The 25,621-nt window shown below is 35.6% G+C and overlaps 3 protein-coding genes and 2 long non-coding RNA genes across 6 annotated transcripts; all 5 read left to right on the top strand.

Moving 5' to 3' along the window:
* Positions 1–1,142: 1,142 nt before the first annotated feature.
* LOC113696271 (F-box protein At5g07610-like) lies at positions 1,143–2,510 on the top strand. Its single transcript, XM_027215708.2, has one exon. It carries the CDS (start codon positions 1,143–1,145, stop codon positions 2,508–2,510), a length of 1,368 nt encoding a protein of 455 aa, XP_027071509.1.
* Positions 2,511–7,327: 4,817 nt separating this feature from the next.
* On the top strand, positions 7,328–8,577 carry LOC140009689 (uncharacterized). Of its 2 annotated transcripts, none has more exons than XR_011817209.1 (2): positions 7,328–7,447; positions 7,587–8,577. It is a non-coding gene; the product is annotated as an uncharacterized lncRNA (long non-coding RNA). The 2 variants fall into 2 exon arrangements; XR_011817210.1 differs by having other exon boundaries at positions 7,393–7,506.
* Positions 8,578–10,476: 1,899 nt separating this feature from the next.
* On the top strand, positions 10,477–12,880 carry LOC113696273 (uncharacterized). The gene is made up of 2 exons (XR_003449723.2): positions 10,477–11,257; positions 11,366–12,880. It is a non-coding gene; the product is annotated as an uncharacterized lncRNA (long non-coding RNA).
* A 2,877-nt stretch (positions 12,881–15,757) lies between these two features.
* On the top strand, positions 15,758–17,119 carry LOC113696899 (F-box protein At5g07610-like). Its single transcript, XM_027216287.1, has one exon. It carries the CDS (start codon positions 15,758–15,760, stop codon positions 17,117–17,119), a length of 1,362 nt encoding a protein of 453 aa, XP_027072088.1.
* Positions 17,120–19,575: 2,456 nt separating this feature from the next.
* On the top strand, positions 19,576–21,154 carry LOC113696272 (F-box protein At5g07610-like). Its single transcript, XM_027215709.2, has 2 exons — positions 19,576–19,996; positions 20,487–21,154. The coding sequence occupies exons 1-2, from the start codon at positions 19,846–19,848 to the stop codon at positions 20,960–20,962; spliced, it is 627 nt and encodes a 208-aa protein (XP_027071510.1). The 5' UTR covers positions 19,576–19,845; the 3' UTR covers positions 20,963–21,154.
* Positions 21,155–25,621: the final 4,467 nt, after the last annotated feature.

Here is a 25,621-nt window from a genome sequence, read left to right as displayed (position 1 = left end):
CTGTAATTATCAAAAGCCTTAGGGGAGGTTTCCGAAATTCTCCCTTTATATAAGGGATAATTTCACAAACCTCCCCTGAGGTTTCTGACACTTGCACTGAGACCTCTCTAGGTTTTAAAAATTTCACCTAGCTCCCTTGCTTTTCAAATTTGGTAATAATTCAGTCCAATTAGGATTAAAATATTACTATCATGATAGAGATGACATTTATATTCCATGTATACCCTCTTCCTCCCTATATTAGTACAAGATTGCTTGTTAAATTTTTAAATTTTTTTTGCTGTAAATGAGATTTGAACCCTCACCTAAGTCCCTCCCTGGTTGCCACTGAGCCATTGGCCCAGTGGTTCAATCGGTTTTATAGCCACTTCTGTACTTCTTTGGGATGGGACAATGGAAGAAAAACCAATGCTTGTATTACCTCTGGTTGCCTGTACTATTGGGTGAGGTGATTTTGTACGACACGGATATGACTTTTAAGAAGCTTCCAGAAGTATTATTGGTGTCCAAGTTAATTTTCTTATTGGCTCAAAATAAATGTCGGGATTAATATAACTCCATTTACTAATACACACATTATGTATCGAGATTGTAACAATGAATTGTTATTTCCTACCTTTTGACGACATAATTTAGGTAAATTATATCATTTCTTTTAATATTATATTTTACCATAATTATAATTCAATAAACTCTTACCACAGCGTTCAATAATTTAAATTTTTAAAGTCATCTAAATACAAATCATCGGTAAAAAAAAAAGTATCGCAGAACTCCCCACTTATATGATACTACTATAAACATTTGCACATGCACAATCGGAACTATTTATGAATTTAAGTCGCTTTTTGAAGTAATTAAAATTGAGTAAATTTTATAGAAACTGATAGTTTATATATTATTAAAATTAAATTTTAAATTTAAATTTTACATAGATTGAATTTCAAAATTAAAATTTTTATAATTGTTATTCATCTAACACACACTAACTATCAACGTGAAAAAAATGAATCCGTTAAAAATTTTAAAAATTTATACTTAGAATATTACATTTGAATGCTTCTAGTATATGCCAAAACCCATTCTAAATCAAAATCCCCAATTCTGCCTTTACACAATAATAGAAACAGAAATTTGGAGCAATGTTTCCCGACGACGGCGGTTCTCCCGCCACAGACCCGTTGACTGGGCACCTATTTGAAGCCGAAGAAACCCTCCTCCGCTCCTCTACTGCTTGGCCGCTTACCGGTAAATCAAGATTCAGCCTCTCACCTGATTCCTCAAACACCCTCAAAAACCCACCTCAAGATTGCTCTCATATATCAGCAGCAGGGATCGTCGTAGCCCACAATGAAGATCTCTTGACACAAATTTTACTTTGTTTACCTCCAAAATCCCTCATCCGCTTCCAATGTGTCTCCAGAGGATGGCTCTCGATCATTTCCAACCCCTCTTTCCGCCGTCTCTACTGTGGCAGCAGCAACACTCGAGCCCTCATTTTGTTCCGCAAAATATGGCGGAGCTGCCCGGAGCTCAAATTCATCTCTTTCTCCGACGAGTATGCAAGTTCAATGGAAACTGCCATCTCCCACTTAAGTAGTAATTTCTTTACTGATGGTGAAATTACGGATTTACATTCTTGTAATGGGTTAGTAGCTGTTGTGTTAAAATTGAGCCATGGTAGTCGAGAATTTGCTGTGTACAACCCCACAACTAGTCAGCATAGGCTTATCCCACAGCTCAATCTTTTGGAAGATAGGCATCCCTTTGTGGCTCTGAATATTGCATTTGATCCTTTAAAATCTGATCACTATAAATTGGTGTGTGTTTGGTTGGGACCCCCCACGATGAGAATCATGAATGTTAATTATGGATTCTCTATATATGAATCAGAAACTGGGACTTGGAGGGACAGTGGGGACATTTTTGAGATAGATTATGCTCATTCACCTACGCATTTCAGGAACGGTGTGTTATGGAATGGCTGTCTTCATTGGATTACTCATTGGAAGGCTATCGTTTGTTTTGATTTAGATAAAGAAGACGCTAACTTCACATTGCCTTCTCCTCCTGTCTCAATGGAGCACTCTGAAATTTGGTACTTTGGTGAGTCTGGTGGATGTATGTACTTTATTGATATTAACAACCCTGGAGAAATGTTGTTTGATATTTTTGAGTTGGCAAGTGGATGTTCTGAGTGGGTTCTGAAGTACCATCTTAATCTTGCTCCTCTAACTATTTTATACCCCTCAATGGTGGATGAAGAGTTCGATCACTCTGATGATTGGCTATGTAGATTTTGGTTAACTTATTTTGTTGAGGATGAGAATGAAAAGAAGGCGAGGCTAGTGATATCTCTTCCAGGCAAAGTAATTTTGTATGACATCAATGACACGGTCGTTAAGGTGCTCGCTGAAGTAGGGCCAACAGATACTGATGATGGCTGTAGAGATTACATTTATCAGTGGAAGGATGCCTACCCTATTATGAAGACGCTGGCCTATGTTTGACTTGTTTCTCAAACGTTCCTGCATGTACTAACTACTAAGTAGCGTTATGTACTTTCTTTTTGCCTGCCTACCACTTGAACACTTTTAACAGTATGGAACCATTACTTGGTTTTAAATGGTGGTGTTTATTATGGATTAATGTAAACTTGGAATGGTTGTGGAATGCTTTAAGGATAAATTTTGTGAACTAAATTAGTCTTGCAGCTTAATTCCCAGATGTTTTAGTTGTAATTTCATTGTTATATTTATTATTCCTCTGATTGCCAAAATTTTGGAATAGGTGCCCTCTAGCTTTATCTGGTTTTCTATTAAAGTTCTTCTTTTGCTTCCTGATAATTGAAAATACATTTTTGAAAGCATGTGTAGCGCTGGATGGTTTAGAATACATAGAAAGTCTGTTAGCGTGGCAACAAGTATTGCATCTTACTAGCTTCTTGATGATTTCCTCCTGCAGCTTTAACCTTATAATTCACCTGTTTGAGATAATAATTTAAGGAAATTTAGTTACACATGCTAGTTTTCATAAATTGGATAGCAGTAAGTATGGTTCAAAAGTACTCTAAGAATCAATAAAATGATTTGAATGGATCTTGTGGCCTTCTTGTGAGATTCAACTGTTATGCTTCTTCTTTTCGTGGAAAAATTTTTGCAACTGGATTCTAGCTATAGATACCTTACAATTATAAATTTTTTCTACATCACAAGGATTTGAGAGGGTTTTCTCCATTCAATTTAGGCAGAAAATATTTCACTCTAGTAGTTTATTAATGATCTCAGTGAAGTTTTTAGCTTATCATCATATTGTAGACCAATTCCTTGATACATTTTTAGATTTCGACAGACATTTTACATTTAAACATGTAATGTTCACCTTTAATGTACTTGAGTTAAGCTGGTTGAGGTTCTTATAATTCTAGCTTTAAAAGAAACTACATTTGTTTCAATAATTCGGCGAGTGCAGCTGAATGTGGATGATAAGCTCAAGTGGAATTCCATTTCTTATTAGTGGGTGTTTTCATGATTTTCGGGAAAGCATATTCATGGTTAGGCTCCTTCTGGCATCACCTGTATGTATCAGATTTATGCTGAAGGTATGCGTGTCCATAAGGCATATCAAACTAGAAGCTGTAAGTTATTCTTCACTAGTTTCTTAAACCAGATGTTTGATTATTTCCTTCAACCCAATTATTTGTTGTATCTTCACACAAGTTGTTCCAAACCCATACATATTCTGAGTAGTTGCATCCCCAGTGTTATGTTGTGAATAAATTCTCTGCTAACGTGAGCATAGGGAGTAGTTGTAACTGGAATAACAAAAAGAGAGGTCTTTTTAACTAATGAATCTAGGTAGAGGTTAGTGTAATTTGCCATATTCCTGAATGCCAATATCCACTTAGTTCATTGAAGTTTGTTTTATTGATCATGTTCACATTGACTATGTACTAGATACTAAGGAGAGGTGTCCGGATCTTAAGGAAAAAGTATCCATGATTAGCCTCCTTTTGAGATCAGTTACATGTTTCTGCACTGCACAAAGTGCTTTATGTCCAGGATGTATGTCTTTGAACCAGAAGCATGAACCTACTTACCTACAAGTATCCATGATTAGCTTCCTTTTTTATCAACTGAATTCTTCATTTTTATTTCTTCCATCATCTCCTTCCTTCATCCATCACTCCCACCACTTCCCTCTCCCTCCACCCCTGCCACCCTACCCCTTCCACCACCACCTCCCGTCATCTGCCACCCCCCTCATTCTCTTCCCCCTCCTCTAGCGCCACCACCCTCCCCCTCTTCCTTCCTCCCTTCTCCTCTCCCCCTCTCCTTCCCCCCCCCCCCCTTTTTCCTCCTCCCCCTCCCTCAGCCGGCGAATAGGAGAGGGAGAGGGGGAGGGGAGGAGAGGGAAGAGGGGGAGAGGAGGGAGGGGAGGGGTGGGTGCTTGTCTTCCACCTCTGATCTCTCTTTCTCAATGCCAGCCAGCCTTCCATTCGTCAATTCATCCAAAATAGTCACCACCAGAAAAACCAAGAAGACTCGTGAGAGTATTAGCAATAGGGTGGCTCCGGTGATGAAGAACGGCAAGACTGTTCTCACGTATACTGTGGGGTGTGTAAGAATGTTCTCAAGTTAGAACAAATTATTTGTGATGCTTTGTGGACTATCAGTTTCCATTTGGCAAAAAGGAAAAAAAAAATGTAGATCCTTGGCTGCGGAAGACAAGTAGTGATGCTGATGCATGGCTTTCTTCGGGCTTTGGGGAGAGGCAATTGATGGGTGTGATGGTGCCTCCATGGTCTAAGCGATGTATACTGCATTGTTTGGTATTAAAGTGGTAGGCTTGAGCTATACTTGACGTGCCTAACTTGTATATTTTTCGTGGAAAATTTTGCATCCGGGACTGCACATGAAGTTGTGAAATCAGGATTTTGGCCTATATTTTTATAAATCAGGATTTAGGGGAAGATGATATTTTTATTAAAATTTATTTTGACCTATAAAGTTTTTTGTTAAACCATACAAATTTTAAGAACACGATTTTGGCAGCTTAAGCTTTGGTAAACCACAAAATGCTTATTTTTATAAAAATGAAAATAAAAGGCAGAAATGAAAAAAAATAAAGATGGTAGCATGGACATTACAATTCTCTCCGTTAATTGGGATGGTTTTCATCCAATTTCCAAATAAGTTTAAAACATAAAGGGGTTATCTGAGGGTTTTTAAATAATGAGGAGGTATCATGGCCAAATCCCAAATTATAAGGGGGTTCTTTTTATATTTTACCTTAATCAATATGATCCTTTGAATTATAAATAGTGACAACTATGGCTTATAAGATAAAATAATACTTTGAAATAAATATACAACAAATATGTTCCTGTATAAATTTTTCTTTTTGCTTTGAGCACTCGATATTTCCACCTTCAGTGAGATTAATCCGGATTCGGCTGGAATATTTCTAATTGTTCATGAGGATGCAAATCGTAGGAATTGTTGCTTGTGAGTTTTGCAAGAATTTGTTTACATGGATTCATCTTTTGCTTTTCCAAAATGGATAAGAATCTCTTGAATGTGAGATTTTGCCACAGGTCACGCATTTCAGCCTGCTGTGCCACAGCCCCTTCTATTCTATGCTACCTCAGTAGTTTTTCATCAATTGCCATCAAGTTTTCACCTTACTTTTCACCTGCTTTGGGCTGATAACAGGGTTCACTTCTAGTTTGGTGGCCAAATGGATTACCTTTAAACCTGTAATATACACATGCAATGTATTTGAGTCAGGAATAGGTCGAAGTTAAACTTGATTGTGGCCTGATGAGCGAACTGCCTCAATCACAAATAGCTTCATTGATAGAAGTTGGGTTCGATGATTTTATTGGCATGCAATACAAGTTACTCAAAAGTACGTATTCACATGTTTTTATGGAAAAAGCCATTCATGATTGGGCTCCTCATTGACAATGCTCATAGTGCATCAGGGCATTACTGTGTCCAGGATATATTTGTCACTTGAAGCAGCAATTACTTTGTGCTGCTTTTCACTAGCAAGTCTGCTTTTGCCTTTTCCTGAGTTTTCATTTTTTAACTCTCATTTGAAAGGATGACAACTGAAATTTTATTACTGAGGTAAGTTTTCAATCCCCATTGACAATGCTCAACAGAAGTTGGTGATGCCCTGTTTTGAAGGTTTTTTTTTTTTTTTTGGTTGACACGGGGGTATCCTGACTTACACCAGACTAATCCCCTGCGGTGGTGCAAAGTTCGCCCCAAAGATGCACCACACGATGGACAAGCAAGAATCGAAACGGTGACCTCCAGGTAGAACTTAGAGAGCCAACCAGCGAACTACCCGCTTGGGGGCTGCCATGTTTTGAAGTTGATGAGTGGTTTTTATGTGTGATGGGATTTGATGCGTCTCTTGAATTACCCATATGTCTTGTAGAAGCTGCAGCTCCAGAAGCAGAGCAGTCCAAAATTCTGATTTCCTAAAGCCTAAAACATCATCAACAGAATAGATTACATGAACTCTGTTTCCTGTTAACACCATAACCTTCTCTGAATAGTTAATGGCATTACTAAAATATACCATCTTAGCTACAAGACTCAATGGATGCATAGTTTTATAAGCACTACAAAATATTCAAAAACAGATTTTTTTTTTTTTTTTTTTGGCTTAGAGACAGGACATTAAATGAACTCTCTTCAAACCAAAAGTTAGACAAACCAACATTATGTAAATGTAGGGAAATTCTTTAATTGTCTTATATAACACCAAATACTCTTTACCAAAATGTAAAATCTACCCATTATTATAGATAATAGGTCTCTTAAACCCAATTAGTCTGTATGCTTAAGTATCTAATGAAATTAAACCCGAAATTGAACTAGAATACCTTTCTAATTTGATCAACACTATCGACTGCATTAATTATTTTGGATAGAAATCATCATTTTATACGTGAAAAAAATTATATATATTATCACACGTCATAGAAACAACAAATCTTAAGATGAATTTTCTCCAAAAAATATTTAGAAAATGCAAAAAAATCATCAAACATGTCACAGAAATAACAAATCTAAAGGTAAAATTTTCTTCAAAAACTACGCAGAAAATACAATCCAAACGGGCTCTTAAGTTTTCTTCAAAAACTATTCAAAAAATGCAATCCGAACAGGCTCTCTCATGTGGATTGCTATTTTCAAGAGTCTTTGTAGAGTAATATACCGTAGAGATTTAATATACGTAAATAAAAAAAAAGATAATTAAAAAAGTGTTAACAAAAATCTAAAAATTTTTTCATGGAAAATCAGGGTCCAAACAAGGTACGGTATTTGCCGCCATTAATGTGGAGTCTTGTGTACACTCCACACTTGACTGGAGTACTTCTTGTCTGTGTAATTGCATCTACCCTTTACCTGTTCTCTGCTGGTTTCAGGTAAGAAGTACCATATTCTCGTCACATTTGTATCTTCAGAAACCAAATAAGCACAGGAGGTAAGCCACCGATTCTTCACCTTCTGACAACCCTTTTGTTTCCTAATTTCTGTTTTTCATTTTTTTCCCCTGTTCTTTAGGTTTTGGATGGGTTCTTGAGACCAAAAAAAGCCAAAAGCAGCAGCCGGAAACCCAACATCTTTGCTGCTGCAGCAGCCCAGTCAATTGCCGGAAAATCAAAACTCATCCTCGGAGCTCCAGGTCATGGACCCTTCTCCTTCTCCTCCTGTTCATCATTTTGCAGCAGCGAGTGTTATAGGCAACAATGAAGAAATCTTAACATGTCTTTTACTTACTTAACCCCGAAATCCCTGGGAAGGATTTGATGTATATTTATTTTGTGAATGGAGTGTTGTGTGATGGTGATCTTCAATGGCTAAGTGGATGGAGGGACCCTCTGTGTTGATCCAGACAAAGAATGCCTTGACAATTTTTTTTCTTCATATGCATTACAGTAAGTGGGATATTTGGTACTTTGGAGTGTCTGGAGGCTGTTTGTATCTTATTGAGGTTAATGACCCACAACGGCTATTCTTTGACATTTTTGAGATGAAAAGGGACCATTCTGAATGGGTTTTGAAGTATCATATAGACCTCAATCCTCTTTCAATTTTATAACCTTCAATGGTGGACGAAGGCCTTATTTCATTTGATGAAGATCAATGTAGATTTTGTATACCTTACTTGGTTGAGGATGAGAAAGAAAGGAAACCGAGACTTGTGATTGCTCTGCTGGGTAAGGTAATTTTATATGAGATCAAGGATATGGTTTTTAAGGAGCTTGTTGAAGTAGGGCCTGTGGATGTTGATCATGAGTGGAAATGTAACCCTTATTACTGGACAGATGCTTGCCGGTTTGTGGAGACTCTTGCTAGTGTTTGATTGTTATCTATAACATGCTATTATATGTATCAAGGGGCTGCCTTGATGTACTAAATAATATCCTCCTGGTTGAATATTCAACAGTATCATTACATTGTAAGTTTGGAATTTTTTGTGATATTGTTTAAGACAGTAAATGTGTTATTTAAGTTATGGTTGCAAAATGCTTGGATATATGAATATTTTCAATTACGTGAGTCTTGTAGCTTGCTGAAATTTTGCTTTGTGATTTCATTTCTTGACTGTGGAAATTATTGTTTACATGCCTCAAGTCATATTTTAATGCGCAATAAAGGATTGTTCTTTCCTTCTATATAATTGAGAAGACTACTTTGGAAACATGTTTCAGCTATAGATAACTGGGAAAATAGGCTAGCTAAAGATTTGCTACTATGCATTACAAAGAGTTCAAAGGTTTCCCCTAGTGATTTGGGCAACAATTATGGCACCTACATAGATTATAATCAATTCCTAATTATGATTTCACATGATTGTTTGCCTGTTGTGAACTAGTGAGATGAGAGATTTTTAGTTTACTGCTAAAATATTGAATGCTAAACAGTTCTAGCACAACTGTGGCATCTTCAAGTTTGGAATCTGCTTGAACTATTCTGGACCATAGGTTTGAAAGCAAACTGATTTTGTCATTGGTATTTATTCATTGAAGTTTGTTTAATTGATCATGTTCACCTGTAATATGTACTACACACTAAGAATTTGCCTCAGAAAATGTATAAGATATGAAAGTTACGTGTCCAGATGTTAAGCAAAACGCATCCGTGATTAGCGTCCTTGTGAGATCATCTATACGTTTCAACAGAATACTTTTAACAACCGCAAAAACCATATCTAAAGTCGCTCTGTTAAGCACGTTCAGATTCCTTCTCCATCTAAATTCTATCTATTTAACGCCTCTCCTATTCCTTTTCATCATTGCCTCTTTCTTCTTCTGCCTAATGTCTCTTTCCTCTCTACTTGTCATCATCACTGATCTTCTTGCTTCTTTTCTCCCTCTGACTTTTCTTGATCTCCAACAACTCATATATTGAGTCTCACAAATTCATGGTCCTTTTTTGCTCAAAGTAAGTACTTTGTTTAATTGATGCCTTCTTTTTGTAATGTATTCGCACCGAATCATTTGATTTATATTATAGTTTTGTGAAAATTGCATCAGGGGTTGTTTTCACTCTAATAAAAAATTAATTTAATTATTTCCTAGCAAGCAATCCCCCTTAGCAAATGATGCAGAGTTGGTCAAAAAGCTTTGAATATCAGCTTGAACTTGATAGCCACAAGTACCGTATTTTGTATGACTTCTCAAACTGTCTTTAGCCAACAAGATTTTGTGGCATAAATTTCTAAATCCTAAAATTCAGCTCATTAATTGTCTGAGTATTCAGATTTCAGAATTAAGATTCAGTTTTATCAAGCGGGCCCTTAATATCAAGACAGTTTTTTGAACTTTTTTGTTGATGTACCTTTGCATTTGTAAGTTGCATATTCCTTACTGATGTTTTTATGACTTATCTTTTTGAAAATCTTTTCCCCTGGACCGTTTTGCAGAAATGCAGTGGATCAGTATTCTTTATTTTTCTGTTTGAGAACTAGGTTGGCAAGGCAGTTGAATAAGTCTGTTGTTCACGCTTGGTTTGATTTCCTAAAGAGCTTACATCTTGATCTTCAAGTTTGGCTTCATGATTCGAGCCAAACTCAAACAAGACTTAATCTAGCCCGGTCGAGATCTGGTTGTTTAATTAGGAGCATATTTTAAGGTTTGTGATGCTTCATGATTTAAGCTGGTGTGATTGAAATGTCTCTTGTGTAGTTATTCAAATTTTGTGTTTGTCAGAATGTAGGGAACATTAAATGCTAGGAAGACTCAGAACCATATAATGCAGTTGAGTTTTGCATACATTCTCCAATTTTTACAGTGCTTGCGCTGTATTAGCTTGGTCTTGTGTCTCAGGCTTGGTAATACAAACATATTCAAGTATCACAGCACTTTTTCTGTTAAGTTGTATGTTATTTGTAGCATTTTTGGTTAATCTAAATATCATCAATTCGGCATGTTTATTCATTGTGCACCAGACAGCTTTCAATGGCTTTCCAAAGAAACCATGGAAATGTATTGTTGGTTAAATGCATTTTTGCTCGCTCAACTTCCTTGAACTTCTAAGGTAGACACTGTATTTTTGTTTTTTCTTTTTCTGAAATTCATTACACATAGATCCTGAATAGCTCATAAAGTACATTATGGTTGATCAAATAAGGTAAGCAATATATTTTTCTCCCCATATAGAGAGACAGCAAATGATGGTAAAATCAAGGTTGCAGAAATAAGACTGTGTGTAATACAGGGCACCCTTTTGGGGGTACTTTTGCCTCCATCAGGGTTTGACTAACATTTCTATCTTACCGTCAATTGAACTTTTTGCCCATTTGCTTCTTGGATTTACATTGTACAACCTGTCGGTGGAAAATGTGGTAGGGAGTTCACATAGTGAAAACTATTAGATACACCATGCATGTTACATGACAATGCCGTGCCATGTACTAACATTGATCATGGATCACAAGTAATAGTGGTGGGCTATTCCTTATTTAAACCCACCACCATTCTTGTTAATATTCGTGGATGATCATGGACCATCCACGTGCAGTGTCACATGGACCATCCGCATGGCAATGTTCGTCAAAGGGACCATCTACTTTTTCTTGTATTCATTACTTTGCTTGCACTTCTTCCTTTGACTACATTGCTGTTGTGGAAATAGTAGTCACACTCGCTTCTTTTAATTCTCTGGATTTAGGTATGAAGTTCCATATTTTCTTGATCTGTGTGGCCTCATATGTCAAATGATCAGAGGAGGTACGCCCACTAAATCTTCAAATTTTGTTAACTCTTTATTTCTTAGTTTCTGTTTTGCAGTTTTCTTTTTTTCTTTTTCACTTTTTAAGGTTTTGATGAATTTTTCAGCTCCAAAACCAATAAGCAAAAGCCAGAACCCCAGCTACTCTGCTGCAGCAACAAACTAGCCAATTGCCCAAAATAAATAACTCAGCCTTGAAACGCCAAGTCATGGAACCTTCTGATTCTCCTTCTGCTCCTCTTAATCATTTTGCAGCAATTATTATAGGCAACAACGAGGAAATCTTAAAGCATCTTTTACTTCACTTAGCCCCAAAATCCCTCATTCGATTTCAACCCGTCTCCAAGCAATGGCATTCTCGATTTTATCCCACCACCACAAAGACAACTTCCTCCTCTGGCACTGCTGCAGACTCTGGAGCCTTTGTTTTCATCCACCACAAGCGGGGGACAGGCTTAATTTCATTTCCTTCCACCAAGAAAATGCAAGTTCAGTGGGTACCACAGTTTCCAACTTGAGCAATTTCATTTCCTTTCAAGATGGGCAGTTTCAGGATTTCATTATTGCAATGGGTTATTAGTTCTTGTGTTTCAATCAAAAGATGATGGTCACAAAGACTTTCTTGTGTATAACCCTACTAGCAGTCAGCAGAGGCATATTCCAAGGATCAATCTATTGGAAAGGGAACGTTGCTTTGTGGCTCTGAACATTGTGTTTCATCCCATAGAATCTGATGGCTACAAAGTTGTCTGTGTATGGTCAGAACGTTACATGCCAAGGAATGACATGAGTCGAACCCCTTTAAGGAGATATGGATTCTCTATATATTCATCTGAAACTGGGACTTGGAAGGACGCTAAGGCCATATATGGGAGGGACTTTGTGTATATTTATTTCATGAATGGAATGTTGTGTAATGGTGATCTTCATTGGGTAAGTGGTAGGAGGGAGACTTTATGCTTTGATTTAGATAAACAATGCCTTAACTTAACCGTGCCTTCTCCTCGTATGCATCATAGTGAGTCGGATATTTGGTACTTTGGAGTGTCTTGAAGCTGTTTGTATCTTATTGAGGTCAATTGCCCACAAGCGCTGTTGTTCGACATTTTTGAGTTGAAAAGGGACTATTCTGAATGGGTTTTGAAGTGTCAAACAGACCTCACTCCTGTTACAACTTCGTATCCTTCAGTGGTGGATGAAGTTTCTGGTCCGTTCGGTGATGGTCGATGCAGATTTTGTATAACTTGTTTTCGTGAGAATGATGAGAAAAAGCCGAGGCTTCTGATTTCTCTGTTGGGGAAGGTAATTTTATATGACGTTGAAGATCTGCCTGTTAAGGAGCTTGTTGAAGTGGGGCCATCGGATATTGATCATGGCTGGAAGAGTAACTAATGGGTGTGGAGTTACGTGTCAAGATAATTTCAAATGCTAATTTCTTTAGTAAGAATAAAATTAATTTGGAAAAGTATCTAAATTGAAGAGGTAATTAATATAATTGTGTATATTCACATTGTAATTTTGTTTGGCGTATGGTAAATTAAGTGTAATTAAAGTGTTGGGAGCACTTGTCAGAAAAACCTTTGGTAAATTGGAATTAAGAATAGCATGAATCATAACATGAAGTCCCAATGGAGGTTAGTATGATGTGCATTTGATCTTACCAACAAACCTCATAAAAAAAGGCTGTATTTGTTTGCATATCGAATTTAAGTAAGTCAGAGAAGCAGAGTTATCAAAATATGAACATCTTTGAGCTTAAAGTTTTTTAGTCTAGAATTTGAATATGGTTATCTCCATGGACTCTAGTTAAAATCCTCACAAGCTTTTTGATGAAAAGTCAACCCATAACCTCAACTCAATATATATCCAAATTCTTTGGTGATGTGCCTTCGCATTGCAATTTGCATATCCCCATCCCTAATTGATGTTCTGATTTTAGCTTTTGCAAATTTTTAATTTCCGATCTGGAAATCTTTATCAGTTGTTAATTTCTTTTACACGAATCTAGTGGCTTAGTTGGGGTTGGTGCTTGGTACTTTTTTGGGATAATTTCACAAAACCTCATGTTTTCGAGGTTTCTGACTATTTCACTAGACTCCCTTCAAATTTTGAAAATTATATCAATCTCTCTTGAGATTTATTATCTTATAATATTTAGGTCCAATCAATAATTAAAAAAGTAATATTATGAAAGAGAAGATAATATGATTCCATCATTGTCTCGCATCTACTAAATTGTTTAATAAATCTAATACCTGCCTAAACATTAAAAGAAAACTCTAGAATTTGTTGTTTATCATCGAGAATTAATTCACATAAAGCATCAAAAATAGTATATCATTTTATATATTTTATTTAATGTAAGATTCAAATTGTTCTTTTTAGTTATAAACTCATTATCAAACATGATCAGCAACAGATAATCAAAAAAAATTGTAACCAAAATATTACAAAAAGTGAACTTTAACCATAAAAATCTCAGCAACTAACCTTAATATGTTGACAAGAATATTTATGATGTTAAAGTTTGTTTTCTATAATATTTTGGTTGCTGATTTTTTGATTATTTATTGTTCACCATGTTTGACAATGGGTGTGTAACTTAAAAGAGTTATTTGGATCTTATATTAAGTGAAAAATATAGAATGATACACTATTTTTTGATACTATATGTGATCTGATCCCTAATGATAAATGACAAATTTTAATGTTTTTCTTTAATGTGTGAGTTGATATTAAATTAATTAAATAATGTAGTAAATGTGGGTATTGATGGAATCATATTATCTTCTCTCCCCTAATATCACTTTTAATTATTGATTGGACTTAAATTTTACAAGATAATTAACCTTAAGGGAGGTTAGTGTAATTTTGAAAACCTGGAGGGAGACTAGTGAAATAGTTAGAAACCTCAGGGGAGATTTCTAAAAGTATCTCTTTTTTTTTTTTTGGTTTAATATGTAGGGCCTAGACGGACAAAGGGAAGTTGAATACAATTTTGGTATACCTAATAAGCTTAAGACTTGATCTTTAAGTTTGGCTTGATAATTACAACCAAACCTAAACAGGATTCAAGCTAAGTCAAACTCATGAAATTTGGTTGTTTAGTATGTAATAATTTTGTTTGATATCAATGATATGGTTGAAAAGGAGCTTGCTAAAGTAGCTCCAGTTGGTACTGGTGATGGCTAGAGGGATAACTTTGGTTAGTGGATCCATGCCTACCAACAGAGAATGATGTTGGCTTATGGTTGGATAGTTAAGTCGCTTGACTTGGGAAGGGTTCAGTTGGATGATACGGTGAAAGAAAGTATAAATGGGAGAAATTATAATTCAGAGGTTCTGCATTCAAAATCTTTCACTCATCAGAAAAAAAAAGGCTTGGTTTACTTCTATTTAGCTACACTGGATTTTTTTTGGGGTGTGGAAGTATCACTTAGTTTGGCTAGGATAAATGTAATTCTCAATTGCAGTTAAAGTTGTAGGTTGGTTTGATTGAGAATGAAATGAAGCTTGCAATTTATATGCCAGACACTATGGCTCTAAATTTATGGTTATGGTTAGATGATTGTTCTGATTGTGAAAGTTAAAGTGAGGGGTGCCATCAAGCTTTGGATCTGGGAAAGATTTAATCCCTGGCCATGTTCCTTGCTTAAAATCTATTAGCCTTACATGAACTTTTGTCTTCTTTCAATTATTGTTATTCCTAGTTTAGTGCTCTTCCCTATAGTTTCAAGACAATAATTTTTAGTAGACGTTCAAATCATTTATTTTGGGGATCAAATGTTAGATGGTAGATAAGAGTTGAATGGTGTGGCTAATGGATAATGTTTTATTATTATTTTTTGAAGGCCTAATTCATATCAATGCACTTTCAGTCCAATGAAATTCTATACTGCTTTTTACTATTTTTCGAAGGAATGTTAGAAGGAAGAAAAGGAAGACTTGAGAGTATATGACACGTCTAATTGGCTAATATTTTTAGATAAAGACTTTTTACTTCTTTACCACTGTACTATGCTTAACTTAGCAACTAATAATATCTGAAGGATTAATCTTAGATTAATTTTTACTATTCTGACAATGTATATACACTTTTATGCAATTATGCATATACTCATAGTGATAAATGATAATTATGTAAGATTTAAATTTGAAATTCAACTTTCGTACATTTGTCATGAATTCAATGGTTAATGTATAAACTGTTACTATGTATAAGATTTATTTATCTAAATTTTAATTTTGAGATAAACATATTGATCCCTAGAATTTAGCAACATCTTGATGCTGGAGTTTAGCAACAAAAGCAGATAAGTTTAGGGTGTTTTCTTTTGTTAAGCAAGGCTTTTGAAATTGCAACCTGCAAGTACAAATAGGGTAAGGTAGGGTTTAGCGTGAGTAGGAGGAGATTGTTGATGCATGCAACACAACCAGCCCAACAGCGATCTCCTTACAAAACCAACCTACGAAATTTCCATCTTTCCCAGCCGGTCACGATGAAATCTTCAGGCCTAAAAGATCCCACAAAAATCTCCGGCGGCTTCTCTGCAACTGTCAAGTCAACTGCCGAAACATCAAAATTTGAAAGCGGAAAACCAAATCAAACCCTCAAAAACAAAGCCTCAGATGATGATGAAACCTCCTCTTTCTCCTCCTATTCATCAGCATCAGCATCAGCATCAGCAGCAGCAAATGTTATAGGCAACAATGGAGACCTCTTAATACAGATTTTACTTTACTTACCCAGAAAATCCCTCCATCGTTTCCGGTCCGTGTCCAAGCAGTGGCTTTCAACCATATGCAGCCCAGACTTCAGGCGTCTCCGTTCTGTTGTTGCCTCTGGAACATTGGTTTTCTTCCTCCTCGTGGGTGACAGGCTTAATTTCATCTCCATCCACCAACAAAAGTATGCAAGTTCAAAGGGTGACACAGTTCCCCACTTGTGCGAGGATCTCAATTTGAATCCAGAGCCAGAGGGTTTACATTATTGCAATGGGTTATTAGCTCTGGTGTTTAAGACTGAACATGAGTATGGATTTGGACCACACTACTTTGTTGTGTACAACCCTACTACTTGTGGGTATAGGCTTATTCCCCGTTTGAAATCTTTATATCTAGATCGTGGAAGCCGGTGTTTTCAGGCTCTGAATATTGTGTTTGATCCTTTAAAATCTGATCATTACAAACTTGTGTGTGTGTGGATGGAAGCTAATTACCCACATATGTCTAGATATAGATTTTCCGTGTATTCATCTGAAACTAGGATTTGGAGGGACACTGAGGACATCTCTTCTTCAGGCACGTGGTCTTGGACGTCTTTCAATAATGGGGTTTTATGGAATGGTGATCTTTATTGGATAGGTGATTCAAGCCGTATTTTGTGCTTTGATCTAGATAAACAGTGCCTCAACTTCACAAGGTCTCCTATACCTCGAATACCGGGGATGCTTTGGGAATTTGGAGAATCTGGCTGCAGTTTGTACCTCATGGAGGTTGTTGGCTCTCAAGCGCCACTGCTCGACATTCTTGAGCTGGCAAGGGACTGTTCTCAATGGGTATTCAAGTATCGTGTAGACCTTGCTCTACTACAAAGTCTGTGTCCCTCATCGAAGGATGAAGTCTTGAATCGGTTTTATCCTCCATTTTGTATTTCTCGTCTTCTCTGGGATGGGACAGAAGAAAAACCGATGCTTGTATTATCTCCGGAGGAGGGTGAGGTGATTTTGTACGACATTGAGGATATGACTCTTAAGAAGCTTGAAGAAGAAGAGCCGAAGGATACTGATCGTGGCTGGAGGGGTAGCTCTTATGACCGGAGGAAAGTCTATCAATTCATGGAGACTCGTGCTTGCGTTTAATTGCTCTCCCTAGCATGCTCTTACATGCATTGGGGACCAGGTCGACATATATGCTCGTGTTGCTCTTCAGGTAACAGTGGCAGAACGCTTGAGGAAATTCTTAAATTATTATGAAAAAAAAAAATTTTTCTACAACAGAGGCTATTTATGGGGTGATTTCTAAAATTAGGTGGTTCGCATTTGCTGAATGCGAACTAGCTTAGCTCGCATTCAGCAAATGCGAGCTAACAAAAAGCCAGGTAGCATTTTTTTTTTAAATAGACCTCGCATTTGACCTCGCATTTCTCAAATGCGAGGTCCTTTGTCTGTCGGTGAAACATGAAAACCCAGCTCCTTCAACCCCAGTCCTCTCTTTGACTCATTTAACCAAAAAACCCAAAGAAACAACAAAATTGGGAAATACAAATTGAAGGGAAATTGCATCCCAAATCCATCATTGAAATCCTCGGAAGTAGCAGCATTCATCAAGAGTGCAGCCGTTGGAGGGAGGGAGTCCAACTCTGGTCATTTTGGAAGCTCTCGCCAGAAAGTTGAAGCCCCGGAAAGCTGCAAAATGGAGACCGGAAAATGTTGAAGCTACAGCCAGCTTTCAGTGAATAAGTTAAGCTTTCTGATGCTATTGTCCAGTGACGGAAGAAGATGCTGAACAGATGCGATTGTCCAGGTAGCATTTAACAGATGCGAGGTAAGTGACCTCGCATTTTTTAAATGCGAGGTCTGGTTTTCTTTTTTCTTTTTTTTTTTTGAATTTTGTGGGTCGAAAATTCAAGGGGACTTCGCATTCAGCAAATGCGAACTCCTGAGCTCGCATTTGTTGAATGCGAAGACCCCTTGGACGGAATTGTATACTCAAAATGCCCCCTTTGTAGAAATTTTTTAAAATTCATCATAATTTTAGAAATTTCTCCAGAACGCTTGGAGGATGGATATTGCCAATTACGGGAATCTTGCAGGCCTGTTTTTGTTTTGTGATTTCGTTGTTTTATTATTTTTGTCTCTGTGGAAATATTCTTAGTAACATCAAGCTTTATTAGCTTGTGAACTTGGGGATTTCTCTTTTTTCTGCTTTATAGTTGAAAAGACTTTCTGATAACAGGTTTCTGACAGTAGTCAAGAATTGATGTCAAAACAATTCACTGAGTTCTTAATTAAGCCATCTTTAGAACTTGCATATTCCTTATCAAATTTCTGATTTTCCCTTGATGAAATTCTCATTTGTGAGTTTATGAAGCTTTGTACCATGGATTGTGTTGCCAACATCCAGTGGATGAATGCTGTGAATTTGCGTTTTGTATCAGGGCTGCAAAAATGTCGAAGGCAAGCGAAACACTATGCTATTCAAGCTTGGAACCGGAACGTTCAAATTTTTTGAAACCCAATGGGTTCGCAGGAATTTCAGTTTTTTTAATCTGCTATTATCAGTTTTATGGTTGAAACTGTCAGATTCTTGCTTGTTTGCTGGTTCAAAGGTTATGCTCCAAGTTTTGTCTGTGCTTCCAAGGATCGACACGAACATATTAAAGCAATATAGCATTCACACAAAGGAGAAAAGAAAAAAAGGAATGGTAATGAGTGCTGATTTTTGATAATGATTAACAATATACTACAATTATTGTTTTTCTTATACAACTTAGGATGGGAAAATTGGAATATGCAAATCACATTCAATTTTCTTAGTGGCTCAAAATAAATGGCCAGATTAATATAATTCCATTTACTAATACACAACTCTTTTTTTTAGTATAAGTAAGTAGGAGAACTCGAACTCGAATATAACATCTCTCATTTATACTCCCTCTGTCAGAACTATTCAATACATCTTTCTCCCCATACTGATACAGACCTTATGTATCGAGATTGTAACAATGAATTGTCATTGTTATTTTTGTAAGTTTTGACAATATAATATAGGTAAATTTTACCATCTCTTTTAATATTATACTCTAGTCATTATAATAATTCAATAAACTCTTACCACATCGTTCAACAATTTAAATTTCTAAAATCATCTAAATACTATTCATCGATAAAAAAAATAAAATTCGCAGAACTTCCCAATTAGATGATACCATAAACATTTGCATATGGTGATACCAAAACTATTTATGAATTTGAGTTACTTTTTGAACTAATTAAAAATAAGTAAATTTTATATAAACTGACAATGTATCCATTATCAAATATGAATTCAACATCAAATTTTTTATAATTGTCATTTGTGCAATGCATGCTAATTATCATTGTCAAAAATATTAATCCAATAAAAATTTTAAAATGTATACCCTTAGAATATTACATTTGAATGCTTCTCAAGAAGCTTTTCAAGTCACATCATTCTCAAATAGTAGTAAACCAAAACCCATTAGCTGTACTAGTTTCTAAATCAAAATTTCAGTTCTTCCTTGTTTCCGTATCCCCAATTCTACCTTTGCACGATAGAAACAGTAATTGGGAGCAATGCTTCCCGACGGGGGCGGTTCCCCCGCCACAGGCCCGTTGATTAGGCACATATTTAAAGCTGAAGAAACCCTCCTCCGCCCCTCTACTGCTTGGCCGCTTGCCGGTAAATCAAGATTCAGCCTCTCACCGGATTCCTCAAACACCCTCAAAAACCCACCTCAAGATTGCTGTTATATATCAGCAGCAGGGATCGTCGTAGCCCACAATGAAGATCTCTTGACACAAATTTTACTTTATTTACCCCCAAAATCCCTCATCCGCTTCCAATGTGTCTCCAGAGGATGGCTCTCGATCATTTCCAACCCCTCTTTCCGCCGTCTCTACCGTGGCAGCAGCAACACTCGAGCCCTCTTTTTGTTCCGCAAAAAATGGCGGAAAAATCCGGAGCTGAATTTCATCTCTTTCTCCGACGAGTATGTAAGTTCAATGGAAACTGCCGTCTCCCGCTTAAGCAGTAATTTCTTTACTGATGGTGAAATTACGGATTTACATTCTTGTAATGGGTTAGTAGCTGTTGTGTTAAAATTAAGGGATGGTAGTCGAGAATTTTCTGTGTACAACCCCTCAACTAGTCAGCATAGGCTTATCCCACAGCTCAATCTTTTGGAAAAAAGGCATCCATTTGTGGCTCTGAATATTGCATTTGATCCTTTAAAATCTGATCACTATAAATTGGTGTGTGTTTGGTGGGGATCCCCCGCTATCACGGATAGATTCGCGATGGGAATCATGAATATTAGTTATGGATTCTCTATATATGAATCAGAAACTGGGACTTGGAGGGACAGTGGGGACATTTTTGAGATAGATTATACTCCTTTACATACGTTTTTCAGGAACGGTGTGTTATGGAATGGCTGTCTCCATTGGATTACTGATTGGAAGGCTATTGTTTGTTTTGATTTAGATAAAGAAGACATTAACTTCACATTGCCTTCTCCTCCTGCCTCAATGGAGCACTCTGGAATTTGGTACTTTGGGGAGTCTGGTGGATGTATGTACTTTATTGATATTAACAACCCTGGAGAAATGTTGTTTGATATTTTTGAGTTGGCAAGTGGATGTTCTGAGTGGGTTCTGAAGCACCATCTTAATCTTGCTCCTCTAACTACTTTATACCCCTCAATGGTGGATGAAGAGTTCGATCACTCTGATGATTGGCGATTTAGATTTTGTTTAACTTATTTTGTTGAGGATGAGAATGAAAAGAAGGCGAGGCTAGTGATATCTCTTCTGGGCAAAGTAATTTTGTATGACATCAATGGCATTGTCGTTAAGGAGCTCGCTGAAGTAGGGCCAACAGATACTGATGATGACGGTAGAGATAACTTGTATCAGTGGAAGGATGCCTACCCTGTTATGAAGATGCTCACCTATGTTTGACTTGTTTTTCAAACGTTCCTGCATGTACTAACTACTAAGTAGCTTTATGTACTTTCTTTTTGCCTGCCTACCACTTGAACACTTTAACAGTATGGAACCATTACTTGGTTTGCAAATGTTGGCATTTATTATGGATTGATTTAAACTTGGTACGGTTGTAGAATGCTTTAAGGATGAATTTTGTGAACTAAATTAGTCTTGCAGTTTAATTTCCAGATGTTTTAGTTGTAATTTCATTGTTATAGTTATTACTCATCTGAATGCCAAAATTTTGGAACAGGTGCCCTTTAGCTTTGTCTGGTTTTCTATTAAATGTTCTTCTTTTGCTTCCTGATGATTGAAATACATTTTTGAAAGCATGTGTAGCACTGGATGGTTTAGAAATTCGATATATGGAAAGTCTGTTAGCGTGCATTCATGGATTTTGGTCTTGGCAACAAGTATTGCATCTTACTAGCTTCTTGATGATTTCCTCATGAAGTTTTAACCTTATAATTCACCTGTTTCAGATAATAACTTGAGGAATTTTAGTTACGCATGCAATTTTTCATAAATTGGATGGCGGTAAGTTTGGTTCCAAAGTGCTTTAAGAATCATTATAATGAGTTAAATGGGTCTTGTGGCCTTGTTCTGAGATTCAACTGTTGTGCTTCTTCTTTTCAGTGGAAAAATTTTTGCAACTGGATTTTAGCTACAGATACCTTACAATTATAAATTTTGTGTATATTACAAGGATTTGAGAGGGTTTTCTCCATTCAATTTAGGCAGAAAATATTTCACTCTAGTAGTTTATTAGTGATCTTAGTGAGGTTTTTACCTTCTCATCCTATTATGGACCAATAACTTGACACAGTTTTAGATTTCGACAAACATTTTACATTTAAACATGTAATGTTCACCTTTAATGTATTTGAGTTAAGCTGGTTGAGGTTCTTAAAATTCTAGCTTTAAAAGAAACTGCCTTTGGTTCAATAATTTCGGTGAGTGCAGCTGAATGTGGATGATAAGCGCGAATGGAATTCTATTTCTTATTAGTGGGTGTTTTCATGATTTTAGGGAAAACATATTCATGGTTAGCCTCCTTTTGGCATCACCTGTATGTGTCAAATTCATGCTGAAGGTATGCATGTCCATAAGGGATATTAAACTAGAAGCAGTAAGTTGTTCTTGACTAGTTTCTTAAACCAGATGTTTGATTATTTCCTTGAACCAAATTATTTGTTGTATCTTCACACAAGTTTACAATTCTCCTATGAGTTGTTGCATGATAGTGCTGCAAGTTGTTCCAGCCCCATACATATTCTGAGTAGTTGCATCCCTAGTGTTATGTTGTGAATAAATTCTCTGCTAACGTGAGCATGTACGTGTGTCAAAGTTCTTGAGGGAGTAGTTGTAACTCGAATAACAAAAAGGGGGGTCTTTTTTACTAATAAATCTCGGTAGAGGTTAGTGTAATTTGCCATATTCCTGAATGCCAATTGCCACTTAGTTCATTGAAGTTTGTTTTATTGATCATGTTCACACTGAATATGTACTAGATACTAAAGAGAGTTGTCCAGATCTTGAGGAAAAAGTATCCATGATTGGCCTCCTTTTGAGATCAGTTACTTGTTTCTGCACTGCACAAAGTGCATTATGTCCAGGATGCATGTCTTTGAACCAGAAGCATGAACCTACTTACCTACAAGTTTCAAACTTTACCCTAATATTTCTTCAAACTGCTGATTGTTAAGATTACATCTCTTTATAATTATTTAATTATTTACTTTTTTTTTTTGGAATTAAACATAGCATGAATTATGATTTGAAGTTGCTGAAACTTCTAAATTAGAGAGGGAAGTGATTGTAATACAGATTTTTCGGAGGTTACTATGCTTTACCTTCGATCTTGCCAGTAAACATGAGGAAAATATATTTGTTTTTGTAACAAGTTACAGAAGCAGAGTTATCAAAATACAATACATCCTCATATGAAATTTTCCAGGATAAGAGTTGACTATGTATTCTTCCATGAGGCTCATAAGCTTTATGATGGAAAGCAAGCAAACCATTGATGTCAAAACAGTTTACTGAAATTCTTGGGTGATGTGTTTTTGCAATCTGCATATTCCTTATTTGATGTTGTGACTATATAATTTGAATAGTCTGCATTCTCAATCTGGAAATCTTTACCTCTTGGCTTGTTTCACACAAATTCAGTGCTTTGCACTTTTCTGTTTAATGTCTATGGTTTAAGCTAGCAAGGCAGTTGAATAAGTACATTATTCAAGATTGACCTTATTCCTTAATGAGTTCAAAACTTGATCTTCAGTTTTGGCTTTATAATTCAAATCCAACTCAAACAAGGTTCAAGTTAGCCAAGCTTAAGAAAATAAGAAGTTGCTTTCCAAACAGACCTGATTGAGGTTAAAACTTTTGTACACTGACTGCATGGCAGACAGTCATAGGTATATGGTGGGCATGAACAGTCATGGAATCATAATTGGATTAGCTATTTTTGGGGGTGTTTTTGGAAAATTTTACTGTAGCAGAGTTTTTAGAGTATATTTTGAGATATTTTTAAAAAATATTTTGGAATATTTAAGATTAGAAGAGTTTTTAGAATATGTTTTGAGATATTTGTTAAATATTAAAAAAAATTTAAACTATTTTTTAGAGTACCTTTTAAATTACTTTTTAAAAATTTTTATAGTATTTGAAAAACTAATTTTTAAAAAACTGAAAAATCCAAACAGAGCTGTTAATGAAATTTTTTTCTTTCTCATTTGCAACTTATTAATGGAAATTTTTTTTCTTCCTCTTTTTTTCCCTATAAATTTCACATAGTACTTTATTTCTCAATTTTTTTGCCTTTCAATTGCAGAACAATTAATGATTCAGACTGAACCGGATGTAGGGCTGCAAACGAGTCGAGCCGAATCGAGTTTTGAGCTAATCGAGCCGAGCCTCGACTAAATTTTACCAAGCTCGAGCTCGACGAGTCGGCAATTTTCAAGCTCGAGCTCGACTCGAATCAAGTCGAGCCGAGCTCGAGTCGAGTTCGAATTCGAGCTCGAGCTCGAAAAAAATAAAAAATAATTATTTTATTTTTTAAAAAATAAATAAAATAATATTTTTTTCTTAATAAATAATAAAATATTAAGGATATATACATAATTTTACTATGAAAATAAAAAATAAAAAATATATATAATATACGTAATTTTATTATTAAATAAATAAATATATATATATATATATATATATATATATATATATATATATATATATATACTCAAGCTCGCGAGCCGGCTCGCGAGCTAACGAGCTTAATATTTTGAGCTCGAGTTCTAGCTCGAGTTTGACTCGAGCCGGCTCAAGCTCGACTCGAGCTTGACTCGAGCCGCTCGCGAGCGGCTCGATTCGTTTGCAGCCCTAACTGGATGTGACGTGACATTGAACTGACCCTTTCATCAAAAATAAAAAAAGAAAAACAAGAACTATTCAAATTGAGCATTTTTTTAAGGGAAAATCGTTCAAAACGTCCATCACATTTTGTAAAATAATTTTTTCGTCTCTTGCTTTTAAAAATATAATTTTACGTCCCTTACAAATTCGCATTGGTCAAATTTGTCCCTACTTAGGTTTCCGACTAGTTTTTGGTCAGAATTCACCACATGCCTTGTATGTGATCATATTTTAAGGGCAAAATTATCAAATCAAATTTGATATAATTCGATTTATAATCCCTCACATTTCATAAAATAAATTTTTTCGTTCCTTACATTTCACAAAATGAATTTTTACATCCTTCACATTTTTCAAAATGAATTTTTTTATCTTTTATTGATCATGTGTGTGAATAATTTTTTTAAATCTATGTATATATATATTTGATTTCACTTGAACAGTACGAATAGCATGTGAAATCAAATTGAGATATATTACATACTATTCATACTGTTCAAGTGAAATCAAATAGATATACATATGAGTTTAAAAAAATTGTTAGTTTTTCACTTATATTCATTTTCTTTTACTCAAAATTTGAAATAAAGAAGACATTTAATCTTAAATATTATCGAGTGTTTATATCGAATTAAATTTGGACAGAAGAAAAGTATGACAAAAAGAAATAAGTGATTGGCACTTTCAAATTTTAAAACAATCACAAAGCAAGTAATTCAACTGTTGGTCTTAAAAGCGTCGAGTAGAAATTCAGATTTAAACTGAAATTTGTTAGCACAATTATAGAATTCAAGTTAGGACCCATTAATTAAATGACCTTATTATACAACTCAATAAATAAATTATTACCAAAAGAGAAAGGTCACAAATATTGAATAGGTTCAAATGGTAAAATCATATAAATATATTCATGGGTTTCAAACAAAATTATTAGGTTAAAACCCCTATATATATATCTATTGAATAGCATGTGTATAACTACGATTAGCATGTTTAGATGAAATCCAATAGAGATAAATTACATGTTATTCGTACTTTTCAGGTAAAATCAAATAGACATATACGTGGGTTTATAGAAAAAAAGTTATTGATACACATGATCAATAAGGGATGGAAAAATTCATTTTTTGAAATGTGAGGAACGAAACAATTCATTTTGTAAAATGTTAAAACCGAAAAAATTCATTTTATGAAATGTGAGGGATTATGAAT

The sequence above is a fragment of the Coffea arabica genome, chromosome 6e (genome assembly GCF_036785885.1).
Source record: "Coffea arabica cultivar ET-39 chromosome 6e, Coffea Arabica ET-39 HiFi, whole genome shotgun sequence".
In the NCBI taxonomy this organism is placed as follows: domain Eukaryota; kingdom Viridiplantae; phylum Streptophyta; class Magnoliopsida; order Gentianales; family Rubiaceae; genus Coffea; species Coffea arabica.
The sequence above is the reverse complement of the archived record's forward strand: the minus strand, read 5'-3'. Positions and strand labels throughout refer to the sequence as shown.